Raw genomic sequence first — 15,565 nt, 5'->3', positions numbered from 1 at the left:
CAAAAATCAATTAATGAAACAAACATAAGCTACTATTAGTTTTTAAACTTAAAATAAAGTTTACTTGTTCTGAATACACAAACAATTTATTTAAAATTGAATATAGCTACAAAAATAGCTTAGTCTTATTCATGACACTTGAAGGTTAAATGCTGTTTTTTTTTTTTTGGTATTTAAAACAAAAATTATTAAGTAAATCAAAACTATTAAAATTAAGTACTAACATAAGGTGTTTTTATTAAAAATAAGGATAAAATGTTACTGTATTAAAACTTTATTATCTAAATATTTATTATAAATTCCTCGTAGGATCTATAGCTTTTAAAGAAATTTTCTATGAAATGCTGAGATTTTTTTTTTATCGATCGATGTGACAGTAATTTGAGAATTTTTTTTGTTAAAATATTTGCTTTAAATTAAACCTAAGTAAAGATAGAAATTAAATTTTACTTATTTTGAAAAATATACGATGGTTAACAAGTTTTTCCGATATAATTTAAGAAAATATTTTGACAAATGAAACGATTAAAAGTATAACATATTGGTAAGCTATTACTCATAAAAACATTCTTAAAACTTTAATTTATTTTTTCACTGATCTAATACTGATTCTAATTAAATAGAATCCCAACTTTTGGATCCATAGTTTAATAAATAGCTATTAAATAAACGACTTTAACTGTTATATTAAACTAAAAAGTTTGTAAACAATATCTAAACCAATTAAAATATTTAATAAAATAAAGTAAATTTAGATTAAATTATTAACGAAATATTTAAGATAAATATCTGACAAAAATTATCTATAAAAACTCAAATGTTACATATTTTTAATGAGAAATCTTAAAAAGAACAAAATGTATATTGTTTATATAAAATTCTATTCTCAGAATAATATATTTATATTAACAATATTCTAGTATTTTTGTTAAACTCAACTACGAAGTACATCATAAAAATCAACATAAATTTTAACTGTAAGATACTTTTTAATAAGTCACTATTAAATTAAAAAAAGTATACTTTTTACACTTGAGTAAAAACTAAGCTTCTTGACTTTGATTAGCAGATTTATGAGAAAAAAAAAATTGTTAAATTTGAACGCCTAATTTAGAACATACTTTAATAGTAAAACTTTTATGATTTAAAAATATTGATAAAAAAATATGTAGTATTTATGCAAAGTACAAAAAAGCAGTTTTGTGTTTTATTGCATCAAAATCATAATCAGAAATAAAAATATATTTAAAAAATAAGTAAAATTAATTTTGAAGGCATTTTTGTTGAAATATCATTCCACTCTTAAAATCTTCTTTGTACTTTTTCAGTTTACTAAAATTGTTAATAAAATTTCAGAAAACTGTGTATAGTAATAAAATATAAGCAAAAGTATAGTTTTGCTTTCTTTAGCAATAAAATTAGATACAACTAGAAAAACTAAATTGAGATAAAATATAAAAACTGTTTGAATTTCTTATTTCCATTAAATAAGTAAAAATTATTTAAAAAGTAAACTAATTAAAAACTGTTTTGACTTATTTAGTTCTTTATTATTTCAATATACATTGTAAAATAGAAACTATAACTTGTATTCATTAAATATTTAAATTGTAAAATATTTATTGATAATACAAAATTAAATAAGTTTCTATAGTTATATTTCACTTACTCATGGTCAATGTTACTGTCAGGAATAAAAGATAATGCTTTATTGAAAAGAGACCTATAAAAAAATTAAATAATAAAACTTTTGAAACATATTGAATTTATTTGAATACATGTTATATTCCGACTAGATTTTTAATATATAACCATATAATTCTGAGATAGATAGTCTTTAAAAACACTATACTAATTTAACAAAAATAAAACTTTACTGCAAAGTTTCATCAAAAAGTTAAGCTTATTTTAATTAAACAAAAAAGTTTATAGTACCACTTATAAAGTATTAACACTGGTGATTTTTATCAATACCTACGATTTATTTATAATGGTTTTCACAAAAGTTTTTATTATTGCTATAACTTAATTTTTACTTATTACTTTTCTGTAAAAAAAAGAAACATCAACGCTTTTTTATAATGGGTTAAAATTATTTCTTTAAAGGTATATTGAAAAACTGAGTAGTAAAATATAATAAATATTGTAGAGTACATTTTAATTTGCAAATGACATTTTCGTATTTAGATAGACCTTCCTAACATGTACAAAATTGAACTTGAGATAAAAACTACACTAAACTCTATAGATCTAGATAAGGGTTTTCCAAAATGGGTGATAGCAGAAGTTTATTATCAGGTTTAATAGGCAAGGAGACGATATATAAAATGGGTGGCGGTTATTTTTAAATTTCAGCCAAGTAGAACTTTATTTAAGAAAATAAACTTGAAAAACCTCAAAGAGAGAGAACTTGATTTTGTAATATAAAAAATTACAGACACAAACTTTTATTTCAACAAAAAGTAAGACTTGAATTACTTGGAACCTGGATTGGTCGTTTTAGTAATATTATAGTTAGATTTTAACATTAATTTTGTTATTTCATGTCAAGGATTAAGAGTCTCGTTAATTTTAGCTGTTAATTGTGTGAAATATTGTTTAAAAAAAATAAGAACCAATAAATTAAAAAATACATGTTAATAGAGTATTTTCTACCTGGACTCATCATTTGAGTAAGTGCTTACATCAAACAATTGTTATTTATAAATTACTAAGTGAAACATTGATTTACGTATAAATAAAGAATCAATAAACTTGTTATTAAATAATGTATAAAAATTAGTACCTGGACTCATCATTGGAGTAAGCGCTCAAGCACTCCATCAGACTTTCCACGTCAACTCTCGCCTGAAGGGCGCCACCTCGCGGATTGAAGTTACCGTCCACTATTTCCATCTGGCGGCAGATTTCTTCCGCAAGGTGGCGCGTCGCCTCGGTGAGCACCGAAGTTATCAGGTTGGGCGCAATACTGAATACCTGATAAAAAGTAAATAAAAAGACGTTAGAAAAAAATACGTTGCTGAATACCTTTGGATTAAAAAACCTAAATATATAAATACGAAATAAAACATTTAATACTTTAATACAAAATGTTTAATAAAAATTAAGATGCTGAACACCTAAAAGAAACAGTTAATCCATTAATTATTAAGTATTTAATTAAAAAATTTTAAAAACAAAACAAACAACAGCATATTAACTTAATATTAACATAATATTAACAGTGATGCTGAATACCTAGTGATTAAAAAAATATATAAACACTGACGTTAATAATATTTGCTGTTAACAATTTCATTTACTTTATTATTATGAAACTTTCTGAATTAAATTAAATTTAAAAGATTAAATTCATGTATTTGTACTAATAAAAAAGAGTTTTTGAAAATTTTATAAAACGCATTTGGCAACAACCTTAAGAATAAAAACAATACTTAATTTTATTTAACCTGTTAAACATTTACACGTAAAGTTATTGTTTGTACGACTATTAAAACATTTAATTAATATTTTACTTTAGCCTCAAAACTTTATTACTTAAATTATAATATATTTCAAATTAACCTCTGCATGTATTGAAATTATTTTCATCAGTGAAAATTTTATGTAAGGCCGAACACCTGGAATAAAAAACATAAAACTTTCTGTTATTTATTAAAATTTATTTTTAATTGAAGAATTTTTCTATAAAGTCGTAGATCTGCCTAAAAATATTTTCCGATAATAAATAACAAATAGTTATGATGTTAAAAAAAAGTCAATCGAAAGTTTATTGAAAATGTAGTTCAAATTTTGTATTTTTTAAATAGTTAGTTTGAAAAGTATTTTTAATATATTATAATGAAACTATTTACTTTTTAAATTTAATGCAAGAAAACCGTTACAACTTACTTAATTATCTTTAAGTAATCAAAAAATTGAAAATAACAATACTTTAACTTCAAAAATATGTGATATTGAATTATCATCGTTGTTATAATTTCAACCTACCTTCCACGTGGGAGCAATCCTCCCAGGTAAATTCTCCTTCGTACATTTTATTTTCAATCACCGATGCTAAGGGTTCTATTTTGATGTCACAATAAGAAGTGAACAGCTTTTCACGTGACGTCATAATTGAACTTTCTACTGCCTGCGTGGTTACTTTTTCAATTAGTTAGATTTTAATATTTATCACAATTTTAAAACAACTAAAATATATTTATAAAGTAAAACATTTTTTTTGTAATAATAATAAAAAAATAGTACTGTATTCAATTTCAAAATAATTCAAGAATTTCTAAAAGTTTTTATAAGATACATATGTTAAAAAACCTTTGTTTTTGTATTAATTTTCTTTATTTTTCAAGTTAAACATTGAAAAATTTGATTTACACAAAATTACAGGCGAAAATAACTGTTTACTGATAAAAACCATAATGAAGTTATCTAAAGTAAGAAAAAAACTAATTAACTGTAGTTATTTGTAGTGAATTAATTACATAAAAATTCTATACATCAAAAAGTTGCAAATACTTTCAAAAATCATAATATAGTTATTTTAATTAAAAAACAAACAAACTAACATTAGTTATTTGTTCCATGTTAGGGAGTTTGTACTTGTTAATTTTGCTCATCAAGTTGGGTACGATCACCTTGTTCCAGTGATCCAGATTGTTCAGAGATATTACAAGGTGCCTTGACATCTTATTTGCGTGAATCTGGACAAACAAATTGTGAAGATTATATCTAAAGTTTAAAATAGTCTTTCATCAATGATGAAGTCCAAGTATTAATCTGCAAGCAGAGGTTTTTTAATTTGTACGTTTAAATTTTTGCAGCTAAAAAGTTATACTTTTTAAAGTGGTTTGAATCTAATTTGTCTAATTAAAATTAAAAAGAGAGCATTTAAAAACCTTGAAACAATTCAAAAAATTTAATTCACAAAACTTATCAGATAAAAAAAACAGAAGTGCAGTCGACTGTTATGATTTATTTTTTTATCAGATCATAAATGGTTAAAGGCCCATTCATAATTACATTAAAAATTTAAAAGTAATATGTCGTAGGTTCCCAACTTTAGAAGTACTAAGCCATAGTTGATTGAAGCTATAAAAAAGTAATAAGTTTCTAAATAACTAAACTTACAAAAAAATTTTTTTGTGCAAATGGTGATTTATAAATTAGTGCAACAAGATATGTTATATATACACTTTATTTATAATAAACACAAACATAGAGCAAAATACTGATCTTAACAAACAAACATATGTAGCATTTTATATGCTTTATTGATACAAATTACATTAACAAAAATTTTATTAAATCAAACTTACAAAACTATCATCCTTTTTAACTGAAGAAAAACAAGCTTTTTCAATTGTTTCTGCAAAGCTCTGTAAAAAGAAATGTTAATACACAAATAATGTTTTACCAAAAGATCAATAAAAGATAAAAACTGTGTAACCTGTTTAAATCTAATAACTATTAAATAATGTAAATATTGTTAAACACTATAACTTACTTTTTAAAGAAAAAATTACATTAAGTAAATATGACACATTAAGTTGCATACTAAAAACCTAAATAACTTCGAAAAGGTGTTTTTAAAATTAATTTTAAAAAATTTTTTACAAATTAATTTTAAATTTTTTTTTACAAATTAAGGGTGTTCATTTTTAAATCTTACTAAATACCAAATAAATATAATATTAATTGATTTGGTTTTTAACAGTTATCAATTATTGTAGTTGATAAAAAAAAAAACTTAAAACTTTTGATCACGTGTACATTTTTTAAGATGATCTATTTCCAAACCTTCAAAACTGAAACTATTTTTATTTATTTATTTAATATTTTCAGCACACAAACTAACACTAAACAGTTGGATGATCAACTGCGGGAAGTTTTGCTTGAACCGATCACTTTGAAATATTTCGTCTTCATTGGGCAGCGAGTTGAATACATCGCTCATTAGCATAAACATACGGGTCACTATGGACTCGTACATTGAAGGCTGTGATAATAATTAGCGTAAACATACGGGTCGCTATTGACTCGTACATTGAAGGCTGTGATAATCATTAGCATAAACATACGGGTCACTATTGACTCGTACATCGAAGGCTGTGATAATAATTAGCGTAAACATACGGGTCGCTATTGACTCGTACATTGAAGGCTGTGATAATCATTAGCATAAACATACGGGTCACTATTGACTCGTACATTGAAGGCTGTGATAATAATTAGCATAAACATACGGGTCACTATGGACTCGTACATTGAAGGCTGTGATAATGATTAGCATAAACATACGGGTCACTATTGACTCGTACATTGAAGGCTGTGATAATAATTAGCATAAACATACGGGTCACTATTGACTCGTACATTGAAGGCTGTGATAATAATTAGCATAAACATACGGGTCACTATTGACTCGTACATTGAAGGCTGTGATAATAATTAGCATAAACATACGGGTCACTATTGACTCGTACATTGAAGGCTGTGATAATAATTAGCATAAACATACGGGTCACTATTGACTCGTACATTGAAGGCTGTGATAATAATTAGCATAAACATACGGGTCACTATTGACTCGTACATCGAAGGCTGTGATAATAATTAAAATAACAAAAGTATCAGAATTATCAATAGGTACAACAAAACTAGCAATAAACTAGATTAGATAAATAAATTTTATAAATAAGCATGGATACGCGAGTTACTATTAGTTCGTACATTGATATCTGTAATCATGTGTGATAGTAATAATAACAGGTATTTTATTTGAAAACAAATTTAATTATAAATGAAAAAATTGTTTTAGCCGACTTGAAAAAAAAGTATTTATAAAGTAACATTTATAGCAAAAGTTTAATGGACCTATATATTGTATATATTATGCATAAAATTTATGTTTTACTTCAATTGAGTAAAGTTACAGGTAGTGATTTAGAAAATACAAACCAGTTGAGTAACGCCACCGTTTTCTAGTTCCCAATTTTCTTTGGAATCTAGCTTTGATATTTCTGTTTTAATTTAAAAATAGTTATAATGAAACAATACAGAACTCTTTACAGTCAATTAATAAGACTTTCGTAAGTTGTTAGCAAAAGCTGTAAATTTGTCAACCCAATATAATGATTAGTGACTTTAAGTATTTAAATGAAATAAGATAACCTTACAACTGTTAGTTATTAGAATATAAAATACTTTATGTAAGAAAAGTTCAGAACACTTATACTTTAGGAAAGTATAAGATTTTAACGAACTTATAAAATAAACTATTTTGTATCTTTAACTTTAGTAAACTTCAGACTTGTTTGTTATAAAGAGTCTTTTTAATAAAAAAAGTAAAATCATAAAACAATATCTAAATTAAACGTTTTTTACTATTTAGTACTTATTTAATATTCGTTTTTTTCGTTGATATTGATTATCAACACCTAGTGTTATTAAAACATAAAAAAACACAATATCAACTCGTTTATTTCCAAACCTTGTGTGGTTTTGTTAATTGATGATTGCAAACAAAATAGCTAAAAATAAAAATTAATAAAAATAAAAACAAACACAAGCCTTGCGTAATCTCGTTGAGGTATGTTTGCAAACAAAATAACTAAAAATAATAATCAAAATTTTTAAGTAATAAGTAATAAATAAAACAAACCTTGCGTAGTCTCATTGAGGAATGTTTGCAAACACAAAACTCTGGCGTCTTGTATGAATGTCTTCAGAGGATCCAGCAATCCCATCGGAAGATTTAATGTGAACAAATTTTGTTGTGTCTCTCTGAAAATATTTTCTTAAATTATTTTTTATAACTATTCAAAAATTACCCTATTAAATTGGGATTGGATCAAAGTAAATTTATATAACTAGCAATTCTACTTTGGATATTTTTTATTAAGTTTCATTAAAACTATCATGTTTTAAACTACATTGGTATTAAATACCAGGTTCGCCAACGGTTTAAATAACTTAGTTATAATGAATCATAAACTCAACTTTTAAAGCAACTTTCTTTTTAACCAATAACAAAAAACTAAATACAAATAACAATAAAAATAAATAGTACAAACAATTTTTTGAAATAATCAGAAACTTTAACTTCCATCCTACCTGCAAGATCTGATGCAGTCTGACAGTGCGGAAGCGTTGAGGTGACTGATATGCGGCCACACTCCGAATTTCTCCCCAAAATCTTCATCTAACGAGCGGGGAATGAAGACTGACCTCAGCAAGTTCACCAGTTGGATCATCGTGTCTCCGAACAAACTCTATGAATTTATTATTATAATATTATTGTATTAAAACATAAAAATTTCACTTGAAAAAGTTATAAAACATAACAAATAGTTTAATCGAATAATATTGTAATTGTGAATAACTAAAAGTAATAGAAATAAAGACCTCAGAAAGTTCAACAGTTAGATCATCGTATCTTTGAATAAACCCTATATTTTTTGAGTAGTTTAAAAAGAACATAAATTTCAAAACTACAATCAGTGAATATAGAAAATACTTGCAGTTCTTGGCTTTCAGTCATAAGCAGCATATTCGAACTTTGTGAAAAGAAAACTTAATTTAACTAAAATTTTGGTACAATAGGACTTTTCCAGTAAGTATATCTATCAGAAATCAAATATTTTTTCGCACTAAATCGTATGTAATTTAATTAAGTTTATTTTCAAATTTGTTTAAAACTTTAGTTTTGAATTTGTTACACTGCTTACTTAATAAACATATTAATACTTCTTCTAAACTACTATTTAGATAAATAAACTGTTTTAAACCTCATTCATAACTTATATTTTTAATAAATCATTTGAAAATTTAGAGAATGCCTTGTTCTCTGAAAAACTTACTTTAAAACTACTATCTAGAAAAGTAAGGATACTATGAATCTAATAAGTCTAAGAACAGATTGTTTAATTACTTTTCTATAAAACTTATAAATCTATAAACTATTAGAATATATAAGGTTGTAATAAACTGCTGCAATTACTTGCGCAAATCATAATTTGAATTCTGAATGTTTAAAGAATATTAAAAGCATGACAACAATGACCATATATGGAAACTAACTCTTAAAAAATCCAAATTAGCCAATAAAAAAAAATAAGGGTCAATCATTTGTAAATTACTGATGAAACATTTAATAAAAAATATAACAAAATATTTAATGTGTGTAGTCAGTGTTTTTTTTTGTGTAGCTGAGAGAAGGAACAACTGACTAAATTCTATTTGAACATTTTAGTTTTTAATTAAAAGTGTTGTTTGGATATAAAGTTCATATTTAAACTGGTGTTTAATTTCTAAAAAATTTGAGCTAGATTTACATGTTTTATAGTTTACTAAGCATTTTTCAGTTTATTTCTCACAAAAGATTTTAATTAATTTTTAGTCAATTGTTTTAAGTCTTTTAAAATAGATTTAGATAACTTCCAGCTCTTTTATTGTTTTAGAGTTTACTGCACTAAGCTTGATGTATTATTAAGTTTGCACTTTTTCCAAGTGATTTACAAAAGTTTTAAAAGTAACTTATATTTTTGAAATAGATATTTTGTAATATTGTTGTGTGGTTATTTTGTATAAGAGACTAAGTACCTCAATTGTCTTGCCTAATTTTTATAAAATAGTATGAAAAAGAACCAAATATTTATTAGGAAACAATTATATAAGGTAGGATTTAAATATGATTAGTAGTAATAATAAATTAAGTTTACCACAATCCATACCTTATAAGGTTAAAAAATTTTAACTACTTAACTTGTTTGTTTAAATTGCAATTTTTTATAACATTAATGAATAATTGACTATCAATTAGCCCTGGCTAGTTCATAAAGCAAAAGTGATGGTGATGATAAATGTTTTCTAGAAAATTGTTCAAGTTATTTTAAAATTTCTTTTAGACTAAATCAATTAGAAAAAACTTTTTAAAAAATATATAAGTTAGTTTCTAGTTCAGATGAAAGCTGCATTTATCCAGTCTTGTTTGCATACCAACTAGAAATAGATGTGCAAATATACTAAACTCATGGTAAGAGCTGGACTGTGTTTTCAAAAAATTTACTAACTAGCTGTTCATACCTCATGCTGGATTTTTGTTTGCTTGAATAAGCTACGGGAACTGAAATGAAAGTTGTAAAAGGCTACTTTACTAATCACTTAACAACTATTGACAACTTCTTTTATTTATATAATATTTTTTGAGTAAATAATTGATTAAAAGAATATTATATAAACTACTAACTCTTTGTTTATATAATGGTAAAATATTTATTACACGAGTACTTTTTTAGTCATTTAATTGTAAAATTACATAGTTTTGACTATTATTACATTTTTATTAAGCCTTTGTAAAAGTATTCAAAATTACATATAATAAGCTAAATTTCTTTAAAGTAAACCATATGTTTAAATTTCAGTCATAAAACACAACTTATTTTTCTTATAATTTTAAGCATTTAATCATCTTTTTACGTATTTATTTCATACACACATTGGTATTAAGTTCTATTTAAAATAAATGAAAAAATAAGATACACTTAAAAACTTTTTTAAAATGACCTTTTACAATTCTAAAGATCCTATAAATTTGCTAGTTTAGCTTAATTTAACTAAAAAAGTATATCTACATAATAAATAAAACTTAATTATTTTAATTATTTTTTATTTTGTTTACTTAGCCCACTTAAAAGTGTTTGTAAATGAATTTTTTGTCAAGTGAAAGTTTGAAATAATATAGTAAATGTTTGGTGTTACTAATCTTAAACTGTTTAACTTAATCTTAACTTACTTTATAAACTTTTAAACTTTTGCAATGCAATTAGAAAAAATTTTAGGTGTTTTTTTAATTTTTTATTTGTTTTAAATACAACTTAGTTATAATTTTCACAGTTAGTAAATAGCAGTCATATTTCAATTAGTTAATGGTAAAAGTTAATTTTATTTTATCAAATTGAGGCATTTTCTAAGTAAGCTTTGAGAAATTTAAAAAATGATTTTTTTTTATTTTGTATACTAGGTATAAAATTATTGTAATTTTCTATTTTTCAATGCTTTTCAATATTAAGTTTCTTTAATTTGTCAAAAAAAATCTTTTATTTGTGTTATATAAAAATAGGTTTAACCTTTTTTCAGTATGTACCATTTAATAACTAAATAATTTAAACATAAGCAACTTATTAAAAAAAAAAAAAAACACTAAATTAACGCTATATTTTTATCAGTTTTTAGCATGCTTGTTCTGATGATGCGCTAAAAGAAATTAATTAATAAACTTTTTTTAAATGACTTGCTTATGTTTAAATTATTTAGTTAAAACCAGTACAAAACCAAACCACTGAAAAACTAAAAGCAAGTTGGGCTAAAAAGTAATAAATAATGTTTAAACTAGTTTTAAAATGCAGATTTATTTAGAACTAAAAATTTTATGTTTAGTAAACTTGTGAGTTTTATTTGAAGTTTTTTTAAACAAGTTTTACTTAGGATTTTTAAATTTTTATTTTAAAAAATTTCCTATATGAAGCTACTTTAAAATTTATTCAAAAAACTCTTTTACTAGTCACATTGTTTTATATTTAATTTTCTTGCTTGATATAACATATTTTTTGTTTGAGTCTTATATTGGTGTTCAATGTGGTGTTTAAACTTTAGAAGTTTTTTCTTTTATTATAAAAAGGTTAATTTTATATATCATTTAAACTATAAATACTTAACAAACATACAGCTTAGTGATTTTTCAAAAATTATTAAAAAAGTCAAAACATGTTTTTGTTAAATACAGGGTTGCCGAAAAACTTTGAATCCTGGAAAAAACCTGGAATTTTAAAATTTAGACTAAAAAACCTGGAACTTGAGAATTTTTTAAAAAACGTGGAAATTTAAACAAAAATCAATATAAAACCTGGAAAAGCTCGAAATTTGTAATAAAATTTTGATTTTCACAAATTTTTTTTGTCATTATCAAAAATTTCTTTTATCAAAAAAAACACTAAAAGAAGCTTCAAGGTATTTTTGCAATGTTGTTATATTTTTTAACTCGGTTTTTTTACCTTAAACTTAATTTCAAACTAAAACTAGACCCTAAAACGTGTAACTTTAAAAACTTGGAATAAATTTCGAATACCTTGAGGAAGTTTTCCAAAAACACTAGGCAACTCTATAAATATAATTTTTAAGCAAACTTTGGTCAGACTTTTTGTATTATTGTATTTGACAAAAACTTATAATGAAAACGATAGACTTTATTAATAACATTTTTTTATCTTGCTACTAGTCATTTTATTTCATTCTTCACTTGATTCTCAACAATGGGGAATGACGTCAACGAAACCATGTCGGAAAACAATTCTCACAACAAAACTTGTGCGGAAAACAAAACTTTCGAAGAAGTCAGTTGCGCTGCAGTTTGTACGGACTGTAAACACTATTTTTACACGAAAAACTGTGCTACAAACGCTACCAAGAAACTCGATGAGAAGTGTTTGCAGATTCTCAACAGTTTTGTTGAGCAAGGTAAACTAAACAAATTAATTGTATCTGCTTATTAGACGTATATCAAAAAATATTGTACATTTGATTTTAGAAGTAAATTAATGCAAAGATACAAATTGGTATACTGTGAGTCAATTCCCTGCGAAATTAATTCGATCCCGTTCAAGTTGTTGTTATAAGTTTCAATTCATGTTATTTATAATTCCAACTCCACCTGTTTACATATGAAATTTTTAAATTTAAACAGATAAATAATTTATCGGATTTATTCCAGTCTAAACCCTTTTCTATCTAAACGAGACCATCAAACTAAATTAGCTTTTTCTCAGCTCATTTTCGTAGTCACCCCTTCAGCAGGAGTTTTGAAAATTGTCACTCCCCTTTATTAGTTTAAGTTCCTATTTAACTTTTCAACCCTGTTACGCCCTAGTACCCGAAATTCCCCTAGGAGGTAATAGCGCAAACTTTTCGCAAAACCTCATATAAATTATATTAAATTAATATTGCTTCTCGCATAGGTCCGTTCTCTACTTTTTAATTTCTACCCGAGTGTTTTTTACTTTCCGACAATTGTTACCTATCTCATATTTTTCTTACATCGTTTTTATACGATTAGATTTAAATCAAATCTGTTCTTGTACGAGTCAGAAAAACCGACTTTAAATTTTAAAGTTTACTCCTTCATTTAAACAGTAAAAAAAAATTACTACTGCATTTTATAAGTTAAAAGTCAAAGATAAATCTATAAGCTGTAATTCTACTTTATACGCGGGAAAGCGTCTATTACAACAGGTTGATTGCTAAAATTGTAAGTTATTGAAACGCTAGATTTTTTAAAAACTTTATCAGTTTAGAAATGTATAGAAAGAAAATCTTTAAGTAGTTTGCTATAACTGCTTTATAGTTCAAGGAACATAAAATTATAAATTTATATGTTTTACGTTATTATAATGAAATGATATTTTAGGAATTTTTACACACTATATCATAATTTATTCAAAAAACAACAATCTTGAAATTTGAAAAAACTACTATAAAACAAAAAAGTTATAGTTAAAAACCATATATGCTGACATTTTCAGCGATATACTGGGTACTTTTTTTAAATCTGTGCAACTTTTACCATAGGGTAATGTTAGTTTAGTGATAATAAAGTATTTATTTTTACACAAATATTATTGATAATGTTATACAACTTCGACCTCTAAATATCTATAGGTAACGTCATTTATAGTAAAATCTGTATTTGTATAAGAATTACATAATTTTTGTAGCAGGCTACAGTAATATTCTTTTATTTGTTTTTAATTTAGTTCATAATTCTAATAGATTTTAAAGCAGTGTAAATTTCCATTTCTGAAATCAGTTACTACTACAATGATCTTTTGAAATAAAACAAAAAATAAAACATGAGATGCCTCTTCTTTTACTAGTTAGCGGTTTGTTTATGAAAAAGCACTTTAGGCGGTGAAGTTTTTAGGAGTAGGTATCAAAAATGCACGAAGAAACACTTTTTTACGAAGAAAATTTTGCATAAAGCGTCATTTTTGCAAGACGACACTTTTGCACGTTGCCACTTTTGTTTTTCATTATTACGTTTTTATTTTTATATCTTTTTTATTATCACTGTTGACCCTAACCCTTACCCTTGGTTGATAACGTTTTTCTTAGTACTTTATCTTTATATAATTTTTTTCCAAACTTTCACAGTTACCCCTTACCCTTGATCGGTAACTTTTATTTTATTTTTGTTTTTTTTTTTTGCTTTACTTTTTTTTTATTAACACTTATAACCCTAACCCTTACTCTTGGTCGGTTTATTAATTTTTTAAATTATCTCTTTTGTTTGTATTAACTTTTATCATGTTATTGTTTTATTATTCTCTTTTCTTCTTTTAATACCACTTTTACCCCTTACCCTTATCTTTGATCAAACTTTTTTCAATTTTTTTGTTTACCTTTGTTTTAAACTTTTATTTAATCTTTTTAACACTTCATGAAATTTGTCACTCATGCAAAATTGTCACTTTGTGAAAAGTTTTCTTCGTGCAATAGTGACCCTTCGTGCAATATTGTCTTTGTACATATTTGACTTGTCCCTGTTTCTAGACCCAATGTGTAATAAAACTTGTTATTGCTAAGTTTCAGCTGCGTTTAGCTTAGGGTTAAAACTAAATGGTAATGATTTGACTAGAGTTTAAACTAACTAAGAAAAAAAAACCGAATGTAAAGTAAAACTTTAATAGGAAATGAACGGATTAGAAACATTTTGAACTAAGCGTGTGCATAATTTAGATTTAAATAATGGTACTTTTATTTTAAAATAATCATAAATTTACTTAAATGTTTATGCGTAAAAGTTTAAATGATGTCTTAATAGTTTTTATAAAAATTTGATCTTGTTATAAAAAATATTCTGGTCTTATTCAAAGATTCACATCCATTTTCATAAAAAAATTGTACTATATAACATTGAATTTAATTATTATATGAAGTAAAAAGCTAAAAATTAACTTTAATTGTAATTATATATAGCTATTGTGTTTTTTTCTTGCTTAAGAAAATGTATTGTTCTGTAAGGGTTTCGAAAATCAAACCATTGTACCCCAAATTAGTACCAATTTCATTCAGTGTTTTAAATTTTAATAACATGAAATCGATAATAAAAAGTAAAAAGTAGTGACAATAAATATTTTTAAACTTTTAGTATTCGACAAAATTTCTATAGAATTTTTATTAGTAAATTTTTGTAAGAAAACTATTATAAAACTGCTTATAAATTAAAAAAAAATTATCACAAGAGAAAAAATAATATTACACTTATTAAAATTGATAATTTTGCTATTTTTATGCTGTATTTGCATTACAGCATTTTTATACCTATAAACACAAAAGATCAATAAACTAAATTAAGTTTTTTTTTGTAGAAGATTGTAAGTCTTTTGCTTAGTGATACGTTTAACACCTTTAAAGTGCCACTTTAAAAAATATTTTTATTAAATCAGCAGATGTGAAACTAGACGACAACGATATACCTTCTTTAATGAAGTTGAATAAACTTCTTGTTAACAAA

The 15,565-nt window shown here is 24.5% G+C and overlaps 2 protein-coding genes and 1 long non-coding RNA gene across 3 annotated transcripts; all 3 read right to left on the bottom strand.

Moving 5' to 3' along the window:
• Window positions 1–1,193: 1,193 nt before the first annotated feature.
• Window positions 1,194–2,833, bottom strand: LOC145839440 (uncharacterized). The gene is made up of 3 exons (XR_014370062.1): window positions 2,786–2,833; window positions 1,670–1,723; window positions 1,194–1,332 (listed from the first exon to the last, which is right to left on the bottom strand). It is a non-coding gene; the product is annotated as an uncharacterized LOC145839440 (long non-coding RNA).
• A 42-nt stretch (window positions 2,834–2,875) lies between these two features.
• Window positions 2,876–4,119, bottom strand: LOC145838205 (exocyst complex component 2-like). The gene is made up of 3 exons (XM_082945764.1): window positions 3,991–4,119; window positions 3,565–3,620; window positions 2,876–2,968 (listed from the first exon to the last, which is right to left on the bottom strand). The coding sequence occupies exons 1-3, from the start codon at window positions 4,112–4,114 to the stop codon at window positions 2,876–2,878; spliced, it is 273 nt and encodes a 90-aa protein (XP_082801890.1). The 5' UTR covers window positions 4,115–4,119.
• A 1,705-nt stretch (window positions 4,120–5,824) lies between these two features.
• Window positions 5,825–8,548, bottom strand: LOC145838204 (exocyst complex component 2-like). The gene is made up of 5 exons (XM_082945763.1): window positions 8,516–8,548; window positions 8,113–8,270; window positions 7,661–7,782; window positions 6,958–7,019; window positions 5,825–5,995 (listed from the first exon to the last, which is right to left on the bottom strand). The coding sequence occupies exons 1-5, from the start codon at window positions 8,546–8,548 to the stop codon at window positions 5,825–5,827; spliced, it is 546 nt and encodes a 181-aa protein (XP_082801889.1).
• Window positions 8,549–15,565: the final 7,017 nt, after the last annotated feature.

This window comes from Thalia democratica, chromosome 6 (genome assembly GCF_965202585.1).
Source record: "Thalia democratica chromosome 6, ktThaDemo2.hap1.1, whole genome shotgun sequence".
In the NCBI taxonomy this organism is placed as follows: Eukaryota; Metazoa; Chordata; class Thaliacea; order Salpida; family Salpidae; genus Thalia; species Thalia democratica.
Note: the sequence above shows the minus strand (reverse complement) of the source record. Positions and strands in the feature narration are given on the sequence as shown.